At 50.9% G+C, this 26,174-nt stretch overlaps 12 protein-coding genes across 12 annotated transcripts; 10 read left to right on the forward strand and 2 right to left on the reverse strand.

Moving 5' to 3' along the window:
• Positions 1-34: 34 nt before the first annotated feature.
• P174DRAFT_449418 (amidase family protein) lies at positions 35-1,970 on the reverse strand (the record flags this gene model as incomplete). Its single annotated transcript, XM_024828847.1, has 3 exons — positions 1,612-1,970; positions 1,123-1,550; positions 35-1,068 (listed from the first exon to the last, which is right to left on the reverse strand). The coding sequence occupies exons 1-3, from the start codon at positions 1,896-1,898 to the stop codon at positions 35-37; spliced, it is 1,749 nt and encodes a 582-aa protein (XP_024683477.1). The 5' UTR covers positions 1,899-1,970.
• A 567-nt stretch (positions 1,971-2,537) lies between these two features.
• On the forward strand, positions 2,538-2,969 carry P174DRAFT_429322 (uncharacterized protein; the record flags this gene model as incomplete). Its single annotated transcript, XM_024825568.1, has 3 exons — positions 2,538-2,761; positions 2,786-2,859; positions 2,929-2,969. 3 exons carry the CDS (start codon positions 2,538-2,540, stop codon positions 2,967-2,969), a joined length of 339 nt encoding a protein of 112 aa, XP_024683478.1.
• Positions 2,970-3,942: 973 nt separating this feature from the next.
• P174DRAFT_418858 (uncharacterized protein) lies at positions 3,943-4,786 on the forward strand (the record flags this gene model as incomplete). Its single annotated transcript, XM_024824736.1, has 3 exons — positions 3,943-4,125; positions 4,192-4,395; positions 4,487-4,786. 3 exons carry the CDS (start codon positions 3,943-3,945, stop codon positions 4,784-4,786), a joined length of 687 nt encoding a protein of 228 aa, XP_024683479.1.
• A 664-nt stretch (positions 4,787-5,450) lies between these two features.
• Positions 5,451-7,050, forward strand: plyC (polysaccharide lyase family 1 protein). The gene is made up of 4 exons (XM_024823280.1): positions 5,451-5,961; positions 6,020-6,372; positions 6,416-6,673; positions 6,721-7,050. Exons 1-4 carry the CDS (start codon positions 5,600-5,602, stop codon positions 7,008-7,010), a joined length of 1,263 nt encoding a protein of 420 aa, XP_024683480.1. The 5' UTR covers positions 5,451-5,599; the 3' UTR covers positions 7,011-7,050.
• A 208-nt stretch (positions 7,051-7,258) lies between these two features.
• On the forward strand, positions 7,259-8,475 carry P174DRAFT_458496 (putative extracelular cellulose binding protein (Cip2); the record flags this gene model as incomplete). The annotated part of the gene is made up of 3 exons (XM_024829675.1): positions 7,259-7,304; positions 7,348-7,547; positions 7,687-8,475. 3 exons carry the CDS (start codon positions 7,259-7,261, stop codon positions 8,473-8,475), a joined length of 1,035 nt encoding a protein of 344 aa, XP_024683481.1.
• A 1,107-nt stretch (positions 8,476-9,582) lies between these two features.
• Positions 9,583-10,440, forward strand: P174DRAFT_439573 (cupin domain-containing protein). Its single transcript, XM_024826836.1, has 2 exons — positions 9,583-9,949; positions 10,006-10,440. The coding sequence occupies exons 1-2, from the start codon at positions 9,764-9,766 to the stop codon at positions 10,318-10,320; spliced, it is 501 nt and encodes a 166-aa protein (XP_024683482.1). The 5' UTR covers positions 9,583-9,763; the 3' UTR covers positions 10,321-10,440.
• P174DRAFT_119070 (putative cytochrome P450 monooxygenase) lies at positions 10,311-12,319 on the reverse strand. The gene is made up of 3 exons (XM_024821065.1): positions 12,035-12,319; positions 11,655-11,983; positions 10,311-11,586 (listed from the first exon to the last, which is right to left on the reverse strand). The coding sequence occupies exons 2-3, from the start codon at positions 11,925-11,927 to the stop codon at positions 10,456-10,458; spliced, it is 1,404 nt and encodes a 467-aa protein (XP_024683483.1). The 5' UTR covers positions 11,928-11,983; positions 12,035-12,319; the 3' UTR covers positions 10,311-10,455.
• On the forward strand, positions 12,036-12,609 carry P174DRAFT_418864 (uncharacterized protein; the record flags this gene model as incomplete). The annotated part of the gene is made up of 3 exons (XM_024824737.1): positions 12,036-12,180; positions 12,241-12,464; positions 12,514-12,609. The coding sequence occupies 3 exons, from the start codon at positions 12,036-12,038 to the stop codon at positions 12,607-12,609; spliced, it is 465 nt and encodes a 154-aa protein (XP_024683484.1).
• A 264-nt stretch (positions 12,610-12,873) lies between these two features.
• P174DRAFT_418865 (transcription factor domain-containing protein) lies at positions 12,874-15,277 on the forward strand (the record flags this gene model as incomplete). The annotated part of the gene is made up of 8 exons (XM_024824738.1): positions 12,874-13,009; positions 13,059-13,307; positions 13,357-13,865; positions 13,922-14,046; positions 14,098-14,173; positions 14,248-14,350; positions 14,384-14,755; positions 14,814-15,277. 8 exons carry the CDS (start codon positions 12,874-12,876, stop codon positions 15,275-15,277), a joined length of 2,034 nt encoding a protein of 677 aa, XP_024683485.1.
• Positions 15,278-15,760: 483 nt separating this feature from the next.
• P174DRAFT_385940 (FAD-binding oxidoreductase) lies at positions 15,761-17,784 on the forward strand. Its single transcript, XM_024823281.1, has 2 exons — positions 15,761-16,349; positions 16,422-17,784. Exons 1-2 carry the CDS (start codon positions 16,088-16,090, stop codon positions 17,588-17,590), a joined length of 1,431 nt encoding a protein of 476 aa, XP_024683486.1. The 5' UTR covers positions 15,761-16,087; the 3' UTR covers positions 17,591-17,784.
• A 524-nt stretch (positions 17,785-18,308) lies between these two features.
• P174DRAFT_439577 (5-oxoprolinase) lies at positions 18,309-21,165 on the forward strand. Its single transcript, XM_024826837.1, has 2 exons — positions 18,309-19,203; positions 19,263-21,165. The coding sequence occupies exons 1-2, from the start codon at positions 18,463-18,465 to the stop codon at positions 21,021-21,023; spliced, it is 2,502 nt and encodes an 833-aa protein (XP_024683487.1). The 5' UTR covers positions 18,309-18,462; the 3' UTR covers positions 21,024-21,165.
• Positions 21,166-23,272: 2,107 nt separating this feature from the next.
• Positions 23,273-25,994, forward strand: P174DRAFT_403239 (uncharacterized protein). The gene is made up of 3 exons (XM_024823977.1): positions 23,273-23,437; positions 23,503-23,785; positions 23,847-25,994. The coding sequence occupies exons 2-3, from the start codon at positions 23,751-23,753 to the stop codon at positions 25,729-25,731; spliced, it is 1,920 nt and encodes a 639-aa protein (XP_024683488.1). The 5' UTR covers positions 23,273-23,437; positions 23,503-23,750; the 3' UTR covers positions 25,732-25,994.
• The last annotated feature ends 180 nt before the right edge of the window (positions 25,995-26,174 follow it).

Raw genomic sequence — 26,174 nt, forward strand, 5'->3', positions numbered from 1 at the left:
AGGTATCGAGGTAGTAGTAATTGGATCAGTCTATTCATGCATTGATAACTGGTAGATTGCGAGTCAGGTATCCCCGCCATTCAGGAAGGGTACGTTTCCAGGGAGTATTCGTGGCCTTCTGCAGGTCTTCGATGGCGCTGGCGTATTTAATCAGAGTGGGTTCGGCAAAGGCAGTTTGTAATATTGCTAGTCCGTACGGCATCCCTGATTCCTCATTGACACCAGCCGGGATTGTAATGACAGGATATCCCGCCTGTGCTGCAATCTGAATACTTTGGGCCACATCCGGCGGTACCAACAAGCCGTCCAGAGTGCGGTTTCCGTGCTTCAATGCTGCGTCGATTCCTTCTTCGCGTGTAGTACGTCTGCAGAATTCCAATGCTTGCCAGTACGTTTCGTCCATGATGCCTTTTGTAGCCAATGCCGCTTCAAACCCATCCTGCCCTGAACCAAATGCCGGATGGACACCGGGGTAGCCGCCTTCCGTCCCAAAATTGACTTTATTATACTCGACTAGATCTTCCAGAGATCGCATATCGGTGTTGTTCAGTTCCGAGAGATAGGCTTTGATGCCGTTGTAAAAGTCGACCTTCACGTAGGTGTACTCGGACTCGTTGGGATATCCACGTCTACTCCCATAGTCCCAATCCCATCCATCCGGTGACACAATCTGACGGTAATGGGGTAACTCGGTGCCATTGATGATCGTGGCACCGGCATCCTTAATCAAATCCAAGAGCTCCATCAACTGGGATACTTGGTCTGGATCCCCTAAGCGCCATACAGATTCCCATGGAAGGCCGAACACGGCACCCTTGAGAGATGACCGATCGCTCAGGTACTGAGTATAGCTGCCAGGGGGTGTCCGGCCTCTCTGGGCCAAGGTGTAGTTATCGCGCGTATCCACACCATAGATAGCGTCCAGGGCGTATGTTGCATCGCGCACCGTTTTTCCGAACACTCCCACTGTATCTTGATGCAGCGATTCAGGGATGACGCCGTCGCGTGACGTGAGGCCCACTGTAGGCTTTATACCAACAACAGCATTTCTCTGCGCTGGATTGATCACTATTCTTGATTGTCAGAAAGATTCCGGAGTAGGGCCCCATATGGGAAACGCACCACTGCCATCCGTCTCTGTACCAAGAGCAAAAGGCACAAGGTTGGCACCCACAGCCACGCCTGAGCCAGAACTGCTGCCGCCGGGATTGACTGTGAGATTATATGCACTGCGACACTGACCTCCCCGAGCAGAGTAGCCTTCAGAGTAGTTGTTAGATCGCATATCTGCCCATTCGCTCAGAGCGGCCTTCCCCAGCAACAGCGCCCCTGCTTTCCGCAACCGCCGGACAACAAACGCGTCGCGTGGCACCACCGACCCCAAGAGAGCCCAACTGCCAGCGGTGGTCTCCATGCGGTCCTTGGTCGCGATATTATCCTTGACAATGAATGGGATACCGTGTAGCGGGCCACGTATTTTACCCTGAGCGCGTTCAACATCCAAGGCCTCCGCGATAGCGAACGCGTCGGGATTGTGCTGGAGGATGGCACTGTACTTTGATTCAGCAACATGAAATGTGGTCGGCGCTAGGCAGTAGAACAGATACTCACTTGAGGTAACTATCCGTTTGGGAAATACGATCCAGGTAGCAATGAAGCATTTGAAGGGTTGTCAATTTCCCGGAGAATAAGTACTCCTGCAAGTCGTCGATGGTCGCTTCTTCCAATTGTATTCCGTGACAAGGTCGCATTGGAAACAAAGAAGAGCCACTGGTACCAAGCACCGGAAAGTCATAGACGGATGGATTCGAATAAGTCTGGACGTCCAGGAGATGGTCTTCTGCCGGCTGTGCATTCACCGGTAGAAGTAAGGACAGCAACAGGAGATGGCGGATCATGAAGGCGACTGTGATTTGGTCCTGGTTTAATGTTCGCACGACTAATGCTGCCCTAAATAGCTTTATGATGCTTTTACAGACCTAGAGCCAATTGTTAGGGGGTCAAAGGGATGAAGTGGCTGCAGTGCAGAAGATCGCATATCAGACTCGTGACCATGTGCTAATTAATCACTGCCCCTCATCCTGAACCTTTATCCTACAAATTTAGTCTACACTGTGTTCCTACAGTGTCTGAATAATTGCTAATATCTGTAACCATTTGGGGTTATATACTTGCTTAGTCGCCTTGCTAGGTAGCTAGGTGGTTCCCACAGTAGGCTGTTGCCTGAGTCGCGCAGAGTTGAGAGTCTCCTATATCATTATATAGTGCGCCTTAGTGCTATTTTGCAACTGCATCTACATGGGTACTCTGCTCCAGCCGCTCTGTGGCTAAGACCTACAGACCACATCCTCTGTGCGAATGCCTGCTACTTGCCATCAAATAGTATCGTAGCAGCCTCCCTCCGTTGGAGCAGCAGCTGTGCTGGAAGTGCGTAGATTCAGGGGCTCTTTCCCTCTGGAAGCCCACTATAACAATACCATCCAGGAACAGAGACTGCAACTCAATATGCTCAGATCGTAGAAAACTCGTAAAAGATCATGGTGCACGTTTCTTCCTTTTCCCTTTCTCTCTCCACTGCATCTCGCCTGTTTTCCTTATCAATGTCTGACAATTCGGTTCCTTCTAAGATGTCCTGGCTTCTCGAGCCCGATGCCATGCAAAGATTCCTGTCCCGCCTGGGTGAGGCTCTCATAAAACGCCTGATATCCAGCAGAGAGAAGCTCAACAGGTACACTGAACTTGTTTTACTCGCAGTGATCTGGTATGTAGCTGACCACCGGCACAGTGGCGATCACTTCGTTGCTGGCTCCGATCCTTGTGGCACCGGAATCAAATACTCTCATGTACCGAAATTCTGTCGTGAGTCTTCGCGTTTGCTCGGGCCTTACACGGCAATTTTTAGTTACTGACTTGTCTTTTGTCCTTCAGAATTAGCCATTGTGAAGCTGGAGCACGATGAGCATGATTGACAACGTCAGGGATCCTCAACCATCATGTACAACAATGTGTTCACTGTTCCCAATTCTGGGATACAGCTTTGGTTGATTTGCCATTCTACATCCGTTGCCATTTCCTTTCTGTATCCCAGACCACTCAAGAAGCCGATATACTCCTGTCTGGAAGCCCTCGGTACTTCACGCGAGGCCACATGGTCATACTTGGAATAGGAACGAGATCAAAGCGTTGGAGACGAAACGATGTAAGCTCCTGGGCTTCTCACCATGGTGAATAGACTTGCCCTAATGGAATTTAATACGAATGCAGCATGAAGCGGCATCAAACTACAGAACAGTCGACGGAGAGTTCGCAGACAGACAGCAAGATACGGCGAGCGAGTGGTCACAGGGCTCTATTCTTTGTATATCTCTCTTCGCGGTTGTTGTTCCCTAGATCAAACAGAGGAAACGCAGAGATACCTCCTGATTTCTATGCTAGTACGAGGCACCCTAGTGTGTATAAATGGTTACCTGGGAGATTTGCATTTCATATGAATTTCTCGTTAGGTGGCAGCTCAGCGAAAACGATCGAATGGTCAAAGTTGCACCTGAAAGTGAGGTATCTGCGGGTCTGGAAAAGTTTGGATGCTTCATTACGCTCCCATGGAATTCCTCGTCGCTACCTACTATCTCCCTTACCTCATCATTATCTTCACTACGATAGATGTCTCATCTCGTTTCACTTCACTTCATCAACCTCGCTACAAGTACATACTATACTTTACTGACCGTCAGACAAAGAAAGATGTTGTCTTACTTCTCTTTCAGTCTCCCTTTTCACTATTGGCTTACCTCGTATACGGCTGCCACAGATTACAGTCTCAGTTGCCGTTCATCGTCGGAATCATTCAGTGCTTTCAATATCTTGTCAGTCGTGGTATGCACCTCCGCTTACGCCGGGTTCACTAAAGAGAATCTGCCGTGTCAGCACAGTTATAGAAGAGATATGCTGTACTACACAGGTCTCCTTATCGCAGCACTGTATCTGGGCAAGCTTTCAGACCACATTGTGGAGCATTCATACTTTATAAAAAACTCACGAGGTCTGTCACAGGATAATGAGAAATGGATTGTCCATGCCCTCTCTGTCTTTGCTTTGATTATCGAAGCTGAATCGGCAATACATCCAGTCAGTTCTATAGTCTACCTCCTGTTGTGCACCCGCCGAAATGCTGTTAGCTGACCATTCACACAGCCGGTGAAGGCTGAGCTGCACGTTACACATTCTCGTGTAAACGCTCAGCGTAGATTCTTCTTCATTTTTGTCGTCTGCGGATTAGGATACGGACTCGGACGGATCACAGAGAGATTTTATGCATTCAGATTCACGTTATGTGCAGGTTTGGGACGTTTACACCTTAGCGAGCACCCTAATATCCTGGCCACGGTGATGGGGGATGTATGCGGCCAATCACTGGTCATTCTGATTCTCCAGGCAGGTTTTAGCATGACCATACAAGTCTTCTGCAGGTGCTGATTGATACACCCAGGTCGCCGGGACCATCGAGGCGCTGTTGTTGAAGACGCAAATCCTCCAGCCTGTAGTCGATGAGCCTAACGACGGAGAACTCTCTGATCCGATCCAGAAAGTCCGCTTTGGCAGATTGCTTGTCGAGAGCATTGTTTGCTATTTTGTTTGGTCTTTTCTCCCTCCTACGATCCAGGAACTTGTTGGCCCCAGCGTAGTCTTCGAGAAAATTGCCCTCGTCACAGTATATTGGACAGTCAGCAAACGGACGTTAAACGTAGGAGACCGTGTCGCCGGTGCCGCGATTGAATCACTGTTTTGAGCATGTACCAAGAGGGATTTGCTCATGTTTACTCAAACCTTTCTTATATAATAGTCTGGCTTGACCATAAGATATGAAAGCTCATCATTGTCGCATATAAGCTTTACCAAGTACTGTGATAATAGCCTAATATGATAATAGGTTTCATTCGCCTGGCACTGTATCAATTGTTTGCTTTATTTTCTTCTTAATAGCATTCAGGCCGTACAACTAAAATGGATTAGAAGTTCATTCCCTTTCTCCTCTTTTTCTATCTAAAACGAACTATCTGGTCAATCGGTACCCTGTATCTGTGCCTTAGGCTCACCCTTACCACTGCGCATTGAGAGTGAGCCTAAGGCACGGATATACTCTTCCTCGTCTATGAACTACCGATTTTATCTATTCCGCAGAAGTAGCCTTCAGTAATCTACTCAGCAGCTGCGCCGGCTGTCCCCACCTCTGTAACTGCTCAATCTGAATGGTTTCAGGCGTGACTGATACGGCAAATGAGCCGGATTATCCGAAACACTGGCCTCCTTACTGAGCCTGATAGGTGGAGACTATTGCCGTAGTGGTCCATCAGGAGATTGCCTAAATTGTCGCGTTCTTCAAGCTTGTCTTCCGATTGACCGGAATATCCTCAGCACGAACCTTTTTAATCTATCTCGGACCCTGCCGTTCCCCAGGTTGATGGCGTTTCCTTGGCACGGGTAATTTCTGCAGCAATCATGCTTGGTGTTTTTATTCCTTTCGTGTCTGCAAATCCCGTATATAAACAAAAAATGGCTCCTCTTTTCCCTTGATCCAACTTTCGCAAACCACACCTTCAATATGAAGCTATCCGCACCTCTTCTCGTCAGCTTAGCTGCTTTCTCTCAAGCTGTCACGGCGTTGGTCGCGTTCCCTGGCGCTGAAGGTTTTGGCGCCAATGCGATCGGCGGCCGCAAAGGCCAAGTTTACGTCGTTACCAATCTGAACGATTCTGGAGAAGGTTCGCTACGCGATGCTGTTTCGGCGACTGATCGCATCGTTGTCTTTGCAGTCGGAGGTGTGATTAAGATCTCCGAGCGAATCGTGGTTTCGAAGCGTGTCACGATTCTGGGACAGACGGCGCCTGGAGACGGCATCACAGTCTATGGAAATGGATGGTCATTTTCTAACGCGGATGATGCGATTGTCCGATATATCCGGATGTATGTATACGCTTTCTCCGGTGGCCATTCTATTGGGCTTACTTACTGACATCTCCAGTCGCATGGGTAAGGGCGGCTCCTCAGGAAAGGACGCCATGGGCATCGCCGAAGGAACTAGGATGATCTTCGACCACATTTCGGTGTCATGGGGACGCGATGAGACATTCTCCATCAATGGAGATGCTAGCAACATCACCGTGCAAAACAGCATCATTGCGCAAGGGCTGGAGACCCATTCCTGCGGCGGATTGATTCAGACCGACGGTGGTGTTTCGTTGTTCCGCAACCTGTACATCGATAACAAGACGCGCAATCCCAAAGTCAAGGGCGTGAACGAGTTTACCAACAATGTCGTGTACAACTGGGGCGGTGGCGGTGGATACATTGCTGGAGACTCGGATGGGCAATCTTGTATGTGCCTCTGCCTTCTGTGTTGGCATCAGCTAATTGTTAGACGCCAATATTATTGGCAATTACTTTATCAGCGGCCCTTCAACGTCAGTGACGGCGTTTACTCGTGGCAATGCAAATTTCCACGGATACGTCGACAACAACTACTATGACTCTGACAAGGATGGGACACTGGACGGCTCTGAACTCGGAGTCTCGTCTTCGAACTACGGTGGCATGGCAATCGTGTCGTCTAAATACAACTATCCAGCGGTAGCCTATACCATGAGCCCAGCTGAAGCGGTGACCTATGTGACCAAATGTGAGTTTATCTCTTCCCAGGTGAGCATCGCTGACTAAATTCAACAGATGCCGGAGCATCCAAGGTTAGGGATAGTGTCGACACGCAATTGATCGCACAAGTACAGTCTTGGGGCACAAAGGGTGCTTTGATCTCCGATGAAGCTACTATGGGAGGGCCAGGTACTCTGAACGGAGGTACTCCTGCAAAGGATACTGATGGGGATGGAATCCCTGACGAAGCGGAGACGCAGCTGGGAACAGATCCCAACACCAACGATTCTATGAAACTGCATAGTAGTGGCTATACATATCTGGAGGTGTGGGCCAACTCGTTGGTTCCGTCGTCCTACAATTGAGCCTGTCACTTAAAGTCCGTGCATTCGGAGCATATATGCTAAATTTGCCCATTTTTCCACGATCCTTGCAGAATACGGTACGGTCACAAGATTATGTAGATCATTGATGTAACATAGATATTAGCCTAATCATGTCGGCACTGAAACATTGTATAGGCTCATCGGCTGAGCGGAAGAATGCCTCTCGAGCATATAAACCGCAGGATGACTGAGGTTACCGAGAGGGTCACCAGTACAGCACGACAGCAATGATGTTCCTTTACCCAGTCCTGCTTTCCCTCATCTCCAGTGGAGGTAAGTCACCCTTCTCTCTTTGGTTGCTGTACTGACCATCCAGCTCTGGCTGCCACCTGCCCCAGTCTCCCTTCATCACCCCAGCTGCAGGCCATCAGCACACTCCCCGATCCCTTCTCGTGGTATCCCCTGCAGCAGTCCGGCCGTGTTACCACACTCTCCGACTGGCAATGCCGCCAGAGCCACATTAGCACCCTCCTCCAGCAGCTCGAACTCGGCACCAAGCCTCCCGCTCCCTCCAGCGTAACCTCCACCTTCAGCCAGAACAAACTCACCATCACCGCCTCCAATGCCGGAAAAACAATCTCCTTCACAGCAACCATCGCCTATCCCTCCTCAGGAGCAGCACCCTACCCCGCGATGATCGCCTACGGGGGCTGAGCATCCCCTCCCACCGGGCGTCGCAACCATCACCTTCGACAACAGCCAAATCGCGCAGCAAACCGACCAAAGCAGTCGGGGGAAGGGCCTCTTCTACACCCTGTACGGCGCCAACCACCCCGCAGGCGCAATGATGGCCTGGGCATGGGCCACATCGCTCATTATCGACCGGCTCGAAGCCACCCCCGCCGCGAGAATCAACACGGCTCGAATCGGGGTGACGGGGTGCTCACGGAACGGCAAGGGCGCACTAGTTGCTGGGGCATTCGATTCGAGAATCGCACTCACCGTTCCGCAGGAGTCCGGCACGGGGGGTTCAGGATGCTGGCGGCTAGCGGCCGCGTCTGAAGGCGCGCCACAGAACGTGCAGACGGCGGGGGAGATCGTGCAGGAGAATGTCTGGTTCTCGACTGCGTTCAATGCGTATGCGAATAATGTGGACCGGCTCCCGTTCGACCATCACATGCTGGCAGGGTTGATTGCTCCGCGCGGTCTGCTGTCCATCGACAATGCGGGGTATCAGTGGCTGGGGCCGTGGTCGTCGCTGGGGTGTATGGGGACGGCGAGACTGATTTGGCAGGCGATGGGGGTGCCGGATCGGATGGGGTACTCAATGTCGACGAATCATCCGCATTGTTCGTTTCCGGATCAGCAGCGGGAGGATTTGTTTGCGTTTATTAATCGGTTCTTGCTGGGGATGGAAGTCAATACCACGGTGCAGAAGAATTATGCGGGGATTGCATTTGATAGCAAGCCGTGGGTGAACTGGCAAGTTCCCACTTTGACTTGATTGGGCAACGATCAAGTCTCAGATCCTTGTTGGTGCTCTTCTATGCTAATGCTCTTGGATTTATCGGTTGTCTATAGCTTGAGCTGTCCTGTTTTTCTAGCTAATGGTTCTTGTATTCGGTTGCCCTGGTAAGCGCCTTTAGGGTTGTCGTTATTGATAACTTTTTAGAGCTACAAGGCGCTCAGTCTGCCATCGATGTCTACCGAATAGCCATCTAAATGTTAGTGATGCAATCCCTGACCGCAATTATAGATGGAAGTCAGTACATGCCTTGCTACATCTCGTGCAAGCCACACCGTTGAAGCTGCTCCCCATCCAATCTTAACCAACAATTGATAGTGTGATTGGCAAGAACCTCTCCCGGTTTCGCGGGATAATAGTGCTTGGAATTGTAGAAATATATAGATACTAAATAGCTAGAGTTATCAAAAGACTACAGTAGCTAGCTTTATCTAGAGTAACAACAGTCTTAACTCAGGGACAGGGATCCTCCTGCACAGGTAAATCAATCTTACTTATTATCCACCCTGAGCTCCTTGCAGAAGACCCCTTGGGCTGCTCCCACCTCGGCATCGATGTAGTGTGGCGGAACGTCGATAGAGATGGCAACGTATAAGCTATCGAACTCTGAGTCCAGAAGAAATCGCAGAAGCGCTGACTACTTTCCCTGGCTGGATGCGGGAAGGCTCGAGAAGCAACTTGAGGGAATCGACAAGAGGAACGCTACAGACATAGAGCAACAGATGCCGTCCTAGAAAAATCTCATGCCGAATTTGAAGAGTGATGGGATGTAGGCGGCGGAATGAGTAGATCAAGCACAGGACAAGCTTCGGTACCACATAATACAGTGGTGGCACAACGCATTCTAGACATCGATCATCACCATCTAACGCTCTTCGTCCACCGATGCAATAAACAGACTATCGAGCAATCAGATCGTTCAGTCATCGATTAAAGCTTAGATATACATCATCGGATCGCATCGGTTCCTGTTTGTAGGTGCAGATGAACGCATCAAGAAATCCACTCCTTACGTCACCATTGCCTCGGCCTTGCTACTTAAATTTGTCAACAGGTCTAGACGCCGTGTATAAGATAAGCCAGTGTCAAGGATGACATCCGATATCTCAAGAGCGCTGATTCCTATAAAATGCATGGAGGATTGAGTTTGCTTCGGCGTCAATTTGGCATTACTTGCGCAACTTACTGCCCAAACACAGTGGCCATTGCATCTAGCATCTCCTGCAAGAACTACCCTCACCAAGGTTTCCACCACAGCGTCGCAAAAATGTCCAATTTCGACAAATTCAACGGCAATACGGCTGATAAGCCGCCCAAGAATGAAATGGTCTATCTTCCTGGTGTGATGTCGCCCAATCGGAAGTTTGGAGTTTTCCGCAAAGTTCTACATACAGGCTTGTACTCCCAATTCGTTGCTATGGAAGTACCAGTGAATGGAGAAATTGGAGATGAGGTTCGTCTTTTGCGTTTTGGCTTTATATTCCTTGGCCAAAAGCTAATGACTATTAGATTCACACTGTCGACCAGACGCTCATCTTCACGCACGGCAAGGGAAAGGCTATCGTCGCTGGAAAGGAGCAGGAGATCAAGGAGGGCGATGTGGTCATCGTTCCCGCAGGTACCCAGCATCAATTCCTTAACATTGGCGATGTCCCCTTGGAAGTGGTGACAATCTATGCGCCTGCCGAGCATTATCCGAATACCATGCACCAAACCAAGGCAGAAGGAGATGCACAGGAAGAAAAGGGCGAAGATGAGGCCCCGGAGTGGAGTCAGCGAAGCAAGGCCGAAAATGAGAAGCTGGGGCTAGTGAAGGGGGAGTGAGCGTCTATAGAACTACATCAGGCATGTGACGCCCGTAGTCTCGTCTTCGTGTTCCAGGCGACAACTGTATTTAATGATGTCTGATCAATCGTTACTTATGGCATATTTCGAATTAATGCATTCTAGGAGTAAAGTTCACCAAGATATCGTATTCTTGCTCCGGAGAAACGGCATCTTGGATGGACACTTCCTCATAATTGAGAGGATAAAACTAAGATATATTAGTCTGACTTCTGCAAGACTGCCAACTGCACTTACATCAAACTTCCAGATGATCAGAGCAGCGGCTCGCTTCAATTCTAGCCAAGCCGATCGAGCTTTTGCAGAATCTGGCATATTCGGTTGCAGAACCAACAATGCTGCCTCCATCCGTCTCAGTTGCTGCTGGTCCAAGTTGGCCTGCAGCCATCTCTGAGGCCGAAAAGAAGAGACGTCTTCTCCGAAAATAGTATGATTATTTCTTAAAGTCTCTGAACGAAACTGAACGACCGTCCCTTCAGGAAGATAATGTCCCAAGACTGCTAGACCACCCGCAGCGACATCTCTTCGATAATCAAATCTCATGGCAAGTCGCATCGATTCTTTCATGACAGCATCTAGGAATGGCAGGGTGTATAATTCCTTCTCTTTCTGAAGGATACCGGATAAGGCCTCCTTGCAAAATGCGATGTCTACCTCGTGCTTGAGTTGAGACATCGCCGTAGGGCACTTGACCAAATGGAGAAACACTGAAGCGAATGCGGCAATCATGCAGTCCGCTCCTTTTGCAATCAGGGAGGCGTGCGGATCAGCATCTTCGCGGGTTCCTACCTGCAGGAATGTTCTTCTGCCAGTCTCCGGCAAGACTTCGAAGATAGACGCATCATTCCGCCCGGAGTAGGTACCTGTGCAAGAAACCCATGTTAGGCTATTGTTGCGTTTGCGCTTTAGCTTAGCAATTGGGCTCTTGAACATGATATGCTCCAGGGACGCTGTAAACCGGCATCTATCCGTGGGGTTTGTCCCGGTACCCATGGCTGCTGCTCGATCAAGGTCGTCCACGAACGTGCGTCTAACAATGTCTGTCGCAAAAGTTCGGAACAACGCCAGTTTCAAAGTACGTTGTTTTCGAATGACTCTGAGAAAGTCGAGAACCAGGTCCTTGGTTTTATCATGATGTTGAGGTCCATCGTCTGTCTGTTCGTCTAGGTAAACACGATGATTGCTTTTGAGTGGTGAATTGACGGTCACTCTTTCTGGTTCATCCACATAGCTATCAAGGAACGACTTCATAAATCTCAGCATGTAGTCCATCTGCTCGGAGAGGATCTGCTTGGAGAGGAAGTGATAAATACCTTCGTCGTTTGTGGACAGGCGGCATCCAGCCACAAAACGATGGAGGGGGTAGAGACGCTGACCGTCTTCGGCCCTATGCGAACCACCTCGCCATATTTACGATGAAGACGCTCCAAACCGTAACCATATCGTGGTGATGATTTGAGACACTGCGACCAAATATCAGATAGGCCCGCAAGCACAGGGCCGGGGATTGCGTTTAGCCGCGTATAGTTCCACAGGATGCCGCCGAACACGCAGAGAATCAATAGTAAAACCGCAAGCACAGCCATTTGCCTGGGACATATTCCGAAATGAAGCTGCAATCATACCTGTGAACTTTTTTCTCCTTTGAAGAAATCAGTAGAGAACCGGTTTTGAGGTCGAAGAAACAACTCACCATGACAGCACACTACGGCTCTTCCTTGTTTAACCGCGATATCCCGAACCGAGAAAAAGAACCGGGGAAAGGGCAGTGGTTCATTTTTTCTCCCCAGGCGACCAGTCTTCAATTCTTGAAGCCCCAAAAGGTCCCCAGCAGCACAGGTAAGCCTAGGTACTGTGTAATTGGTCAGCTTTTCCTTTTGGTCTTATCTGATTGTTCAGTGGGTTCCAGTCATGTCCATCTCAAGGCCCAACTGGATTGGTTGTGCCCCATTCTCCATCGGGCCGACGGCTTATCAGCTACCAGCTGCGTGACACCAACAAGCAGCCACCAGGTTAATCCGGGGAATCTGGAGAAGACCTCATTGATTCATGAGAAGAAGAAAAGAAAGAAATCTGCAAGATTTGCCAAATACGAGCACGATCTCAGCCTCAAGGTCAGCAGTGTGAGTGTCCAACGCGATAAAACTCTTAAAGAGAGCCGATCCGGAGAAGGGAGCATTGTGGGGTCATGATACGACGTTTGGCAAACATCGCATAGTCGTCGTCAAACTCAAACGCATAAATAATCGGGTCCTTGAGCTCATTTAATGGGCTGTTAGCGCCCCTGCTGTGAAGGAAAGGACAATCGAACAAGATCAACTATATTGGGTGCCATTTTCTCTGATCTGCCAACGGCAGGAGGCAGTCAGTATAATTATGTTCTGTCTTTGACCGCCACCAATACTTCCCAATGGCGCACGGGAAAGCTCGAAGTGGATTGCAGAACCGATCAATAGACAGGTCGGGAACTACGCGTTCTGTTATAGCGTGTGTGATGGTCACCAGACATTCTACTGAGACCTGCTGACGACTATGGCAGATGCAATCGATGTCGGGGCAGAAAGACCCGATGCGCTGGCAACCCACCCTATCCCTGTGCTGCATGTGAGGATGCGGGACAGATATGTGTGTATTCCGAAGCTGAGAAACGAGTGTCGGTATCTGAAAGGTGAGCAACACTACGCTACGCGGACCAGGAGGGAAGCGGAGATATAAAGGAATAATCGTCGGGGAGGCGCAAGGTGCTAACCACAATGGTACCTCAAACAGCTACCTGCGTCAGCTTCAATCGCAAGCTAGAGCCGCAAGACAAGGGTCGGACTCCAGTCTTCCACCTCTGTCATCGCACTCCACTCCAAGCCAACCCACCCCTTATAGCAACGCGAGGGAGAGCACTCCGCCTAACCGGGACGACTGGTGGTATAATGGAACGGATAATCTTTTCTTAAACCGATCAGGAGAACATCGTATGTCCAATAGATTGCATCATCCTTGATATCAGCTGACCACTCTCAGACTATGTTGGCCCTGCTGCGGCGGTCGCGCTAGCCAAGCGACTGCATCCTTCATCATCCAATCTCGCATGGGACGTACGCCCTCTGTACGATGATCCTTCGTCTCTGCACCGTTCCGTCAATCGGGCTCTCCCACAGATGCCACCGTTCGAATTCGCCAAGCGATTGTTCTGGGTGCAGTATGCCTACATTGGAACTATCTTTTCCCTCATACAGCCTGAGGACTTCGAAGAACGACTCAATATCGTCTATCATCACCCTCCTGACTTCTCAAACCGAGAGTCATGTCTCGTTTATTGTCAAGTCCTGCTTGTCATTGCCTACGGGCTGATGTATTCAGTGAACCAGTGGTCAGGAGACGATGGCCCACCTGGCTTCAAGTACTTCAAGCATGCCTTGCGTTTTCTGCCAGACATTCATGAGGAAGGCTCGATATTCTTTGTCGAGGTCTTGTGTTATGTCGCTTATTATATGCAGAATCTGAACCGGCGGGATGCTGCTTTTCTATACGTAAGCATTTTCCATTTGTTAAAGTCCTATTTGACAACCCGCTGACATGGTTGTAGATTGGCCTCGCGCTTCGCATGGCTATCTCTTTAGGACTCCATCAGGAGGTATCGCATCCCTATGTGAGTGATGCGGATCGCTATCGACGGCGGCGAGCCTGGTGGTCTGTGTATAGTCTTGACAGGTACTGTTGCATGCATCTTCTCAGAGCGGCATTATTACTGACATGTTACAGATTACTTTCTGTCAAGTCCGGGAATCCAATCACTATCCAGGATGAAGACATTGGGACAATGTGGCCGATACCTGAAGTATGACTCCTAAACCTCACACTCTGTCTTTTTTCTTTTCCGTCAAAGGATGAACTTTTGTTAACCGTTAGCAGGGCGGTTCGGCATCAGTTCCATGGCCGTCTGTCGTCCTCACCCATTACACCCGACTGTCTCGCATTCTAGGCAGAATTGGAGAAGGCGTGTTCCTCAAACTAGGTTGTTCAATATCATGCTGACATCCCGTCACAGAGATCTACCGCAAGAAGCCCCGATCCGGGTCTAATCTCCTGGCATCCGTCCAGAGCATTACAAATGACCTATCTGACTGGCTCCGACAAGTGCCAGATCGCTTACGCATTGATTTTACCACGCTAGATACGCATATCAATCGCGAATCAGTCTCCATATTCCTTCACTTTTATTCGTGCATCAACATGACTGCCAGACCTCTGGTGTTCTATGTAATTCAGAGGCGGCTGGATGCAGAGACCGGCGGACCTGCGGCGAATGACTGGAAAGAAGGCTTGTCGCAAAACACAGTTGCCGTCATTGAGAGCTGCATCACTGCAGCTCGCGCCACGACGCTCATCATGGATGCTGCAGCCAGGCACAATCTAGTCGGTACGTTCTCATAACTTCCCTCTCAAGCCGAACTTGATGCTTATTGTAAACACTTTAGCAACCTACGGCTACTTGGATGGTGAATACATCTTCTCTGCCGCTCTGTTGCTGGTCATGGTCAATGCGGCCTTTCCGCACAATGAGACCAATGCCAGAACAATGGATATGGCACTGAATCTGTTGCGCAGCATGGCTGATCGAGGCAACACCTACCTCGGATCTCGTCACTCCTTGCTGCTCGAACTTCAGGCCTCTATCGGATCCAATCAAGTGGCCGAGGGGCGCGTTGATTTCAATGCTCCTGTGACACCTACCAGCAGTCAGCAGCGTAGTCCTCCTCAAACCATCGGTGTAGGGCACGATAATACAAGGGTCGGTCCTTCCGACTGGCCATCTCAGCAGCATATCACGTTCAATCTTGATATCAATGACGACCCGGGATTGTGGGAAGAGGTCCTTGGTCAGATCGATATTGATATGGACACTGACTGGATTGAGAATACCCTGAGAAGGCAAGACTGATTCAATCGTTCGGCAACTAGGACTGCTCTGTCAATATATCGCGCAATAAATATTCGGCGATTTTAGTGATAATTCTTTCAAATATACATATCAAGTCTTGGCATACAATCGCAACTTTAGTAAGGTGATAAGCCATGGATTTTTTGGTCCTATATTCAGAGTTTGTGGCTCCCATGGCAATTCCCTTCTCTTAGGCCAGCTTAGTTTCTAAATGGATATAAAGTGTTGCATGTTTTACTCCATAGGTATGGGTTGCTTAATTCCCATGTGCCCCAACACAGCACAAAAAGTGGAGACCATTAATGAGTACTCCGTACCTTACTAGTACTAATGCCACACACCAGCGCACTGTGCACTGGTTCCTGACCTATCCTATCTAAACATAGTACTAGTTAGTGCACAAAAGTCATTAGGGTGATTAGTGTTAAATAATGATCAACAAACACGAGTGCATGCCCACATGGCTGTCCATGAAGATACATACTGAGGACTAGTTCAGCCTACTTGCATTCAAGCAATAATTTCTCTGTCTGATGAGGTTACTGCTAGGATAGTACCGTCGTTTCATGTCATTCCCGCACTAACACGCTCATCTTTTTGATCCTTCGAATCCTCGATTTCTGCTAACTGGGTATTCTCGGTGTAGTTCCTAGTGGGCCCTGGTGGGAAGCTATGCCCGTTCTTATTTAGTTTATGGGAACATCCTGCTCAGCCCGACTGCAGGTACAAAAGGGGCCCAGTAGCGCGTGGGACCATGGGGCTTTTTTCTCGCGATGCCGTGCAGTGCGTCTTTGATTTCGGCATTGCATCATGGGCAATACCACCAGCATCGCCGCTGGGCGTGACTGTCTACTATCCGCCGTCGGGGGGAATCATGCTCATGTCGCTTTCCAAGATCAGCTGTTGTACCAGGTTACCGCAGTCGAGCCATACAACTTGAATATACCGGTCACTCCGGCCGCAGTCACATATCCTCAATCAGCGGACGAGATTGCGGCGGTGGTGAAATGCGCCTCTGAATATGGCTACAAGGTGCAAGCGCGCAGTGGAGGACACAGTTTTGGCAATTATGGTATGTATGACTGGTTTCGGTGGTTGTTTTCAACCTGCGACATCAAGTCCGCTAACTCGTAGTCTGTTTTAGGCCTCGGAGGAGAAGACGGGGCTATCGTGGTCGAAATGAAGCACTTCAACCAATTCTCCATGGATGAGTCGACCTATACCGCGACCATCGGACCTGGAATCACACTAGGCGACCTCGACACCGCGCTGTATAATGCGGGCCATCGAGCAATGGCGCACGGTATCTGTCCGACCATCCGGACAGGCGGCCACCTGACAATGGGGGGATTGGGTCCGACGGCGCGCCAGTGGGGTCTGGCGCTCGACCACGTTGAGGAAGTCGAGGTGGTGCTAGCAAACTCGAGTATTGTTCGTGCGTCGAATACTCAGAACCAGGATATTCTCTTCGCGATCAAAGGTGCTGCTGCCAGCTTTGGGATAGTCACGGAATTCAAAGTGCGCACGGAAGCGGCACCCGGGGTGGCCGTCCAATATTCGTTTACGTTCAATCTGGGGACCCCTGCTGAAAAGGCAAAGCTCGTCAAAGATTGGCAGGCATTCATAGCTCAGGAGGACCTCACGTGGAAGTTCTACTCCAACATGAACATCTTTGACGGCCAGATCATTCTCGAAGGTATTTACTTTGGCTCGAAAGAAGAGTACGACGCGCTGGGTCTGGAGAAAAGGTTTCCGAGCAGCGAGGCCGGTACTGTGCTAGTTCTGACGGATTGGTTGGGAATGGTCGGTCACGGATTGGAAGATGTCATTCTAAGACTGGTCGGAAACACCCCGACCTGGTTTTATGCCAAGTCCCTAGGATTTACACCTCGCGCACTGATTCCCGATTCCGCAATTGACGAGTTTCTCAATTATATCCACGAGAACACCCCCGGAACTGTGTCCTGGTTTGTTACCCTCAGCCTGGAGGGTGGAGCTATCAACAAGGTGCCTGGAGATGCCACAGCATATGGCCACCGCGACGTGCTTTTCTGGGTTCAGATCTTCATGATTAATCCCCTCGGCCCAGTTTCGCAGACGACATATGGTTTCGCAGATGGTCTGTACGATGTTCTGGCTAAGGCAGTGCCTAACAGTGCAGGCCACGCATATCTTGGATGTCCCGATCCCAGAATGCCCAACGCCCAGCAGGCGTACTGGCGTAGCAACCTTCCAAGATTGGAAGAGCTGAAGGGTGAATTGGATCCGAAAGACATCTTCCATAATCCACAGGGCGTTATGGTTGTCTCCTGAGATGGCACAGGTTGCATTTTTGTATAGTGTTATATGCTTCATTCACCTGGTGTATTTAGCGACAGGTAAGTGCCGGGCTGCTACCATACAGGCAGGCAAAATACCTGCTATGATTTGACCCTAGGTCAGATCATGCCTGGCTTCCATATCTATATAGATCTTCTGTCCCTCTTCTTGGCCACGTCCTGGGCCCCTATCCTTGCCACTAGGTCTTGGTGGCCATTTATCTTCCTATTATAGAAATATCAAATACTTTAATGAGTTTAATACCTTAGGTACTCTTATAATTATAAGCTAGAGAGATATATTAGGCTATTAGCCAGATTACCGCTCCTGGCATTCCATATATATTTACATGCAAACTCTATATAAGACATCATTGGAGCATAGTTCCCACACCGCAAGTTTGTGCAAGATACAGCCTGCAGCAGGACCATAGGACCTCTCCAGTAACATGACCTGTTATCTTTTAATTCACTCATCACCATGATCAATATGAATCTATTACTCTCCGTATGCCAATCCGGCAGCATCGGACCGTTGCTCCCGACGCGCCGACCATCGGGCCGACACGTGATCTGGTCGAATGCGCCCGCATCGCCGACGTGGAGAAGACAGCGCGAATGATGGGGCCCAGCAGGCGGAGAACCAGTCAGATCGGCGCTTGACTTGCCAGTGATGTGATGTCGTTATCAGTGATGGTCTCTTTCGGCCCTTTAAAGTCGGAGAGCGAACGAGCTTAGTGTTATCCAGAATCTGGAGTGACATATTATAAATCGGTGATACCCCTCGTTAACGTAGCATACTATACTTATTTCCCCCTCCATCCTCTCCAAGTCCTTACATCATCTCCGCACACATACACAAGCAAGATGGAGGAAGAATCAGGGAAGATCACGATTTCCATCGACCGCGGTGGTACTTTCACCGATGTCCATGCCATCGTACCTGGTCGTCCAGATATCATTCTCAAGCTGCTTTCGGTTGATCCCGGTCACTATGAGGATGCCCCCACGGAAGGTGTCCGTCAGATCCTCGAGCTCGTAACTGGCGAGCCTCACCCTCGAGGACAGCCATTGAAGCTAGACCGCATCGGCAGTTTGCGGATGGGGACGACAGTTGCCACAAATGCCTTGCTCGAAAGGAAAGGTGCGCGATCCGTGCTCTTCACAACGAAAGGTTTCCGAGATCTCTTGAAGATCGGCGATCAATCGCGTCCCAACATCTTTGACTTGACAATGGCCAGGCCTGGTGTCTTGCCAGAAGGCGTGGTGGAGGTTAATGAGCGTGTCGTGCCCTGCCACCCGTCGGCTGACAAGGACTGCTTTCCCGGCGCCCGCATTGTCGAAGGTGTGACCGGCGAGAAGTTTCGTGTGGTCCAGGAGCTGGATCTCGATGTCGTTCGAGAGGAGCTGCAGAGACTGAAGGAGCAGGGGTATCAGTCATTGTCCGTGGCGCTTGTACATTCATACGCATATCCAGAGCATGAGCGTCTGATCGGCGAGCTGGCCGAGGGCATGGGCTTCTCCGTCACACTGTCTTCCAAGTTACAACCCATGATCAAGGTCGTGCCTCGAGGGATGTCGGCCGCAGCCGATGCCTACCTCACCCCAGTCATCAAAACATACATTGATTCCATCTCTGCTGCCTTCGAAGGGGCCTGGAACAACAGCGAGAATGTCGATTCGAATTTATGCAATCCGACGGTGGCCTGGTTGACTTTCGCCGCTTCAGCGGGCTGAAGGCGATTCTGTCTGGCCCGGCTGCTGGCGTGGTCGGTTTCGCAGCCACCAGCTACGATTCCACAGAGAAGATCCCCGTAATTGGTTTCGACATGGGCGGCACATCCACAGACGTTTCGCGCTTTGCCGGCCATCTGGAGCATGTTTTCGGATCCAAGGTTGCTGGCGTTCTGATCCAATCTCCTCAACTCGACATCAACACCGTAGCAGCCGGTGGAGGCTCCATCCTCACCTGGCGGAACGGTCTCTTCTACGTCGGTCCCGAATCCGCGTCGGCCCACCCCGGTCCGGCTTGTTATCGCAAGGGTGGTCCTCTGACTGTGACAGACGCCAATCTGTTCCTTGGTCGCCTGCTGCCGGAATACTTCCCACACATCTTTGGTCCGAACGAGGACCAGCCACTGGACCTGGAAGCCACTACGAAGCTGTTCAACGAACTCACGGACAAGGTCAACACTGAAAGGAGAGAGAAAGGCCAGCCAGAGTACACTGCGGAAGAGATCGCCTTGGGTTTCTTGAAGGTGGCGGATGAGTCCATGGCTCGTCCTATTCGCAACCTGACCGAGGCTCGCGGATATGAAACTGCTTCCCATCATCTGGCTTGCTTTGGTGGTGCTGGTGGTCAGCACGCCTGCTCTGTTGCCGCCTCCCTTGGAATCTCCCGCATCATCATCCACAAATACTCCTCCGTCTTATCCGCCTACGGTCTGGCCTTGGCTGAAGTCGTCAAGGAGTCTCAGGAGCCGGTCTCTGCTGACTACCATGCCTCGCAGTCGACGCTGCAGAAACGATTTGACGCCATGACCAAAGTTGCTACCGAGGAGATGGTGACACAAGGCTTCCGTGCCGATCAGGTCCATCATGAACTGTACCTCAACATGCGGTATGAAGGGTCGGACACCAGCCTGATGATCTTGAAGCCGGAGGAGGACTCTGGTTTCCTCGACCAGTTCCGAGAGCGTCATCGCCGAGAATTCGGCTTCAACTCGGAGCGAGCAGTCCTCGTTGACGATATCCGCGTGCGTACGACCGCCTCTTCCAAAGTGCGGACGGAAAAGAGCCCACTCGTCCAGCTGAAGGAAGCGTCTCTGAAAGACGTCAGTCGCCCGCCTGATAATGTCACCAAGGCATACTTTGATGGCCACTCCAGCCGCATCGACACCCCAGTTTATCTGCTCGATAAGCTCGAGAAGAGCACCCGTGTGCACGGACCGGCCATCATCATCGACAAGACACAGACCATTGTCGTCGTACCCAGCGCTGTTGCAAGCATTCTGGAGACGTGCGTCGTAATTGATCTCAAGGACACCAAGACCGATGCGTCTGCTGCCACCGATGAATCATCCAACATCGATCCCATCCGACTCAGTATCTTCGGTCATCGGTTCATGTCCATCGCCGAGCAGATGGGCCGGACGCTGCAGAAGACCTCGGTCTCGACCAACATCAAGGAGCGTCTGGACTTCTCTTGCGCTCTGTTCTCTCCTGATGGAGGGTTAGTCGCCAATGCACCTCATGTTCCTGTTCACCTGGGCTCGATGCAGTTTGCTGTCCGGTATCAGCACCAGAAGTGGTTGGGAAATCTGAAAGACGGCGACGTCCTCGTTGCCAACCACCCCAGCTGTGGTGGAACTCACTTGCCAGACATCACGGTACGCTACACTATTCCATCCGCTATTTTGATGTACTGACAAATATCCAGGTTATTACCCCCGTTTTTGACCGCCCCGGTGGCACTGAGATCATGTTCTATGTGGCGTCTCGCGGCCATCACGCCGACATCGGAGGCATCCTGCCTGGATCGATGCCTCCTAAATCCACCGAGTTGTGGCAAGAAGGAGCAGCTATCGAGGGCGACAAGATTGTCAGCAACGGCGTCTTCGACGAAAAACGCATCATGGAGCTTCTGGTTGACGGCCCCGCTCAGTACGAAGGATGCTCGGGCGCACGATGTGTCAGCGACAACATCTCCGATCTGAAAGCGCAGATCGCCGCCAACGCGCGCGGTATCTCTCTGATCCAGGCTCTTTTCGCCGAGTACGGCGTCGAGACCGTCCAGAAGTACATGTACGCCATCCAGCACACAGCCGAGAGAGCCGTCCGCGACCTCCTCAAGGGGCTCCACAAGAAGTTCGGCGGCCAACCCCTGGAAGCAGTGGACTACATGGATGACGGCACCCCGATCAAGCTGAAGGTCACCATCGATGGCTCGGACGGCTCGGCCGTCTTCGACTTCGATGGCACCGGCCCGGAGGTCTACGGCGGCTGGAACGCCCCGATCGCCATCACCCACTCGGCCATTATCTATTGCCTGCGGTGCATGATCAACGCCGACGTGCCCCTCAACCAAGGCTGTCTGGCCCCGATCGACATCCGCGTCCCGTCTCCCAGCATCCTCTCCCCGACTAAGACAGCCGCCGTCGTCGGCGGCAACGTCGTGACCTCGCAGCGCATCACCGACGTCGTGCTCAAGGCGTTCCGCGCCTGCGCCGCCTCACAGGGCTGCTGCAACAACCTCACCTTCGGCACGAATGCGCGCACCGACCCGGCCACGGGCGAGACACTCCCCGGCTTCGGGTACTACGAGACCATCGCGGGAGGCAGCGGCGCGGGCCCAAGCTGGGACGGCGAGTCCGGGGTGCACGTGCACATGACCAACACGCGCATCACGGACCCGGAGATCCTGGAGAAGCGGTACCCGACGCTGCTGAGGCAGTTTAGCCTGCGGCCGGGATCGGGCGGCAAGGGTCTGCATCCCGGCGGGGACGGCGTGATCCGCGAGATTGAGTTCCTTGCGCCGATGCAGTGCTCGATTCTCTCGGAGCGACGGGTGCATCGTCCGTACGGACTGGAGGGCGGCGAAGATGCGCAGCCGGGAATGAATCTGTGGGTTACGAAGGATAATGAGACAGGGGTGGAGCGCCAGGTGAATATTGGTGGGAAGAATACGGTGTCTGTGGGCACCCATGACCGATTTGTAATTATGACTGCTGGTGGTGGTGGATGGGGTGCTGCATCTGCATAGATGATATATCGTATGTTGTAGCGCAGGTTAATGTAAACAATGCTTATGAATATAGGAATGTATGATTTCAATCGAGGCTATTCATCTATCCTTATCCATCTATTACAGACTATTTATACCAAATCCAAGAGCCCTTGATTCATTGTCATAATTTGCCAATATGTCCCTTTAATCCCAACAACGATAGAAATCATGCTTAGACCGACAGCGGTAGTATCACCGACAGGGGTGTGTTGCTAGGGTGTATCCCATCAGACAGCCACAACGCCGAAGGATCATGAAACAATGTCAAAGCACAACGTGATCAGGTGGGTTAATAACCAAAAGGAACGTGCTCTCGTGTCAAAAGAATAAACACTAGTTCAGTTTTGAAATATTGAGCCTCGGAGACATCCGAGCTCGGAATTGTCGCTAGGGATTCCTCGCATGAGCCTAAACAAGTATGCTGCAAGGCGTTTGTAAGTGCCGAATTCGGAGCACTAGTGGAAGCCTAGTGTGATCTGTTATTATGTGTATTCTTATCTGATTTGTCCTGTATTACTGCGACATGTGAAGCTGGATCAAATATTTACAGCCCCCTGGTCTGTCTCTGGGGATGACTGTTGGTGCCTGAGGCAGCACAAAGGATCTAGTGTTACTTGACTCCAGCTGTACAATATTGATCTTGGTTGGATCTGTTTCACTTCATTAAGAGAATAAGTAGAACATACACCATAGATAGACAGTCTATAGTCAGACATATTCGACAAGTCACAGTCTTACAGTTCTCTCTAAAAGAATGCTACTCCTTGAATCGGCGATTTCATTCCTGTTTTACATAAGCAGAATCACATGTTGGTGATTGCAATGGCTTATGGCTTATGGCTAACCCCGGAGATGGCACCTTTTCTGCAAGAAGATCCCATTCTGTCCGAGCAACTGCCTATGACCTGTCATGCAAAATGACACTTATCAGTCAGGCGGATTATTGATTAATTAACTAACTTAACACTAGTCTGTTGCTGATAAAGCTGGGGTAAGGTAAAAAAAAAATGGAAAAAGAAAAAGAGTGATTTCCACGATATCTGCTATATTTACTAGGTACAGAATACTAGTCACCTTATGGATGATGGTCAGATAAACTAATACTTTTCTTCACCCTATAGCTATATCCTTATGATCATGTTGTTTCTCATCTGCAACATAAAGCAAAAGCAATGCTCTGATCTGATGGCTTGACCAGGCATCAGCAGTCACATTTACCCCGCCGGACCTTCACAACGAACAACTATAGAGCTCCCCCCTCCCTCGACTGGTCATTTTTGACGACCAGAAGAACTCTCTTTCTCTGTCTTCCCCTCTTCTTCATCCTTCATTTTATTACCTGAAAGTTCATTTAAACGTCTTGCCTGCCATGGGGAAACTCCCCGCAGCCATCGTTATAGCCAGGTATGGTGGAAATTCATGAGCTCCTGATGTAGCAACGATCGGCTGACAGCTTAACTCCCAGGCATGGCGCTCGACTAGATGCTGCCGACAAAAATTGGCATCTCACCTCTCCGACTCCCTATGATCCTCCCCTTTCCTATGGTGGATGGCTCCAGTCCCGCGCGCTCGGAGCTCGAATCATCAACCTACTGCAATCCTTTGACGACCATCCCCCCGTTTCGTCCATCGTACCATCAGACGTGCCGAAATTCCCTTCAACGCTCCCGAATCCCAAAAAGAAGCGCCGATTCATAATTCATACTTCTCCATATCTTCGTTGCGTGCAGACGGCCATCGCTGTCAGCTCGGGGATCAGCCAGCACTATACAGACAGCGAGGTTGCTCACTCCGCCGTCGCTTCCAACTCCACCCAGACCAATGGATATTCTATGGAGTCAGCTGCAGACTCACGAAGAGAGTCTATCTCGAGTCCGATCACACCTGCCTCTTCGATGCCTGGTCCCCACGATCATCGGTGTCTTCTGCGCGTGGACGCATTTCTTGGAGAGTGGTTGAGCCCAGACTACTTTGACCAGATCACCCCTCCTCCCAAGTCGGAAAGGCTCGTCGCTGCGGCCAAAGCCGAATTACTTCGGCGCGGGGATGACGTCGTTCCCGAGGCTGACACGGCCTCCAAGCCGACTACAGGCAACTTTCCTGGGGGCTGGGGTGGTTTCACAAACTCCGACACAACTCGCGTGGATGGAACGGTAAACAGCGTTGGCCCTTCCTCTGGTGTTACCCATCCTCCGGGCCAGCGCACCCTTGCAGGGAGTTACGACAGTCTCAAGTCCGCCGAAACCCCTGGCGCTAGAAGAATCCTCGGCACAATCAACACTGATCTTCCCCCGATTCCGGACGGCGCATACATGCCTCCCACGCCGAGCTATGCCATCTCGCCCTCCGACCCGATTCCTATAGGATATGTTACGCACGCGCGCAACGCCTGTGTGAAGATTGATTACCAGTGGGACAGCATGCGTGAGCCCCAGAACTGGGGCAGTGGAGGGGAGTACGGCGAAGAGTGGAGTGCCATGCATTCGCGCTTCCGTGCTGGCTTTGAGCGGATGCTTGCCTGGTACCGCGATAACGATCAAGGTGCTGGGACTGGCCGACCGCGGCGACATTCTCAACAGCCTGGAATTCACGGGGATCTACACCAGCCGGCTGATGAGGATGACGCGACCGACATCATTCTCATCGTGATTACTCACGGGGCAGGGTGCAATGCCCTAGTTGGAGCGCTGACTGGAGAGCCTGTACTGTTGGATTTCAAAACAGCGTCCCTCACCCTGTCCGTCCGCAAGGACAATGCGGACGAACAAGCCGAGGCAGACACTGCTCGGGAGCGATTTTTGTCCCCTGGACCGGCAGAAGAGGCTCTACTCACGAAAGATTACAGCTTACGACTTGTGGCCTCGACTGATCATCTCCGTCCTACCGTGAATCCAATCCCATCCACCTCCAGCTTGCCCTCACCTAGCAGCGCGGTCACTCCCTCGATCTCCACTTATCGTCATCGACCTGCGTTGCGTCCCTCGCTTTCTCAGGGACAATTCATGATTGGTCCATCCCCCAATTCGGGTGTCGGGTCACGTTCTTGGTCCCTCTTGCGCCCCTCCACAGCGCCAAAGGGCTCCACTGGTCTCTGGGGCTCCGCCTCTGTTATACACGAATCGGCCGACGATATTCTACCCAACTTTGGCGACCGGAGATCGACTTCTTCTGATGCCGTCGGTCCAGGTCAGGCAAACGGCTCTGCATCAAAGCCTGAGGATTCAGCCGCATGGTCCAACTTGCCTCAAAGGACCTTTTCGCAGCGTGGTCTCTGGGGTAGCACACCGGCATCTAAGGACCGGGAAGCTGCTACCAGAAGACGTTGGACAGTGACTGAAAGAAGGGTATAGCCGGCTTTGTTTTCGACACTTATTTTTGGTTCTACTTTCTTGCTTTGAATTTTTATCAGGATACCTTGGGATGTTGGTTTGTCGCTATTCATTTGTTTTATTTAAATTCTATAAGGCGAGGCGTTCAGGAAATCATGGTATGACATCAACCATGTAATACTCCCCATTCACACAATGCTGTGCAAAACCGATGGCCATCACCACTTCCATCAATTGCCATAGTCAGCTTTTGCTCACTACAATATATTTGACTCGCTTCTCGGTGTCTATCTATATCACCCTCGTGTAGTACGTCATTTGTTTACTCTGCAAATTGCACTATGGAGATTCCACTGACGAACCCCGATGATCCCCGCGCGGATCCACGTTGTAATTGGTGGTGGCAAGCTAGTTCCGGAGGTGCCTTGCAGCCCGGGTTGCCTCAGGCAGCACCTGCTGATCCC

The sequence above is a fragment of the Aspergillus novofumigatus genome (assembly GCF_002847465.1).
Source record: "Aspergillus novofumigatus IBT 16806 chromosome Unknown P174scaffold_3, whole genome shotgun sequence".
Taxonomy (NCBI): Eukaryota; Fungi; Ascomycota; class Eurotiomycetes; order Eurotiales; family Aspergillaceae; genus Aspergillus; species Aspergillus novofumigatus.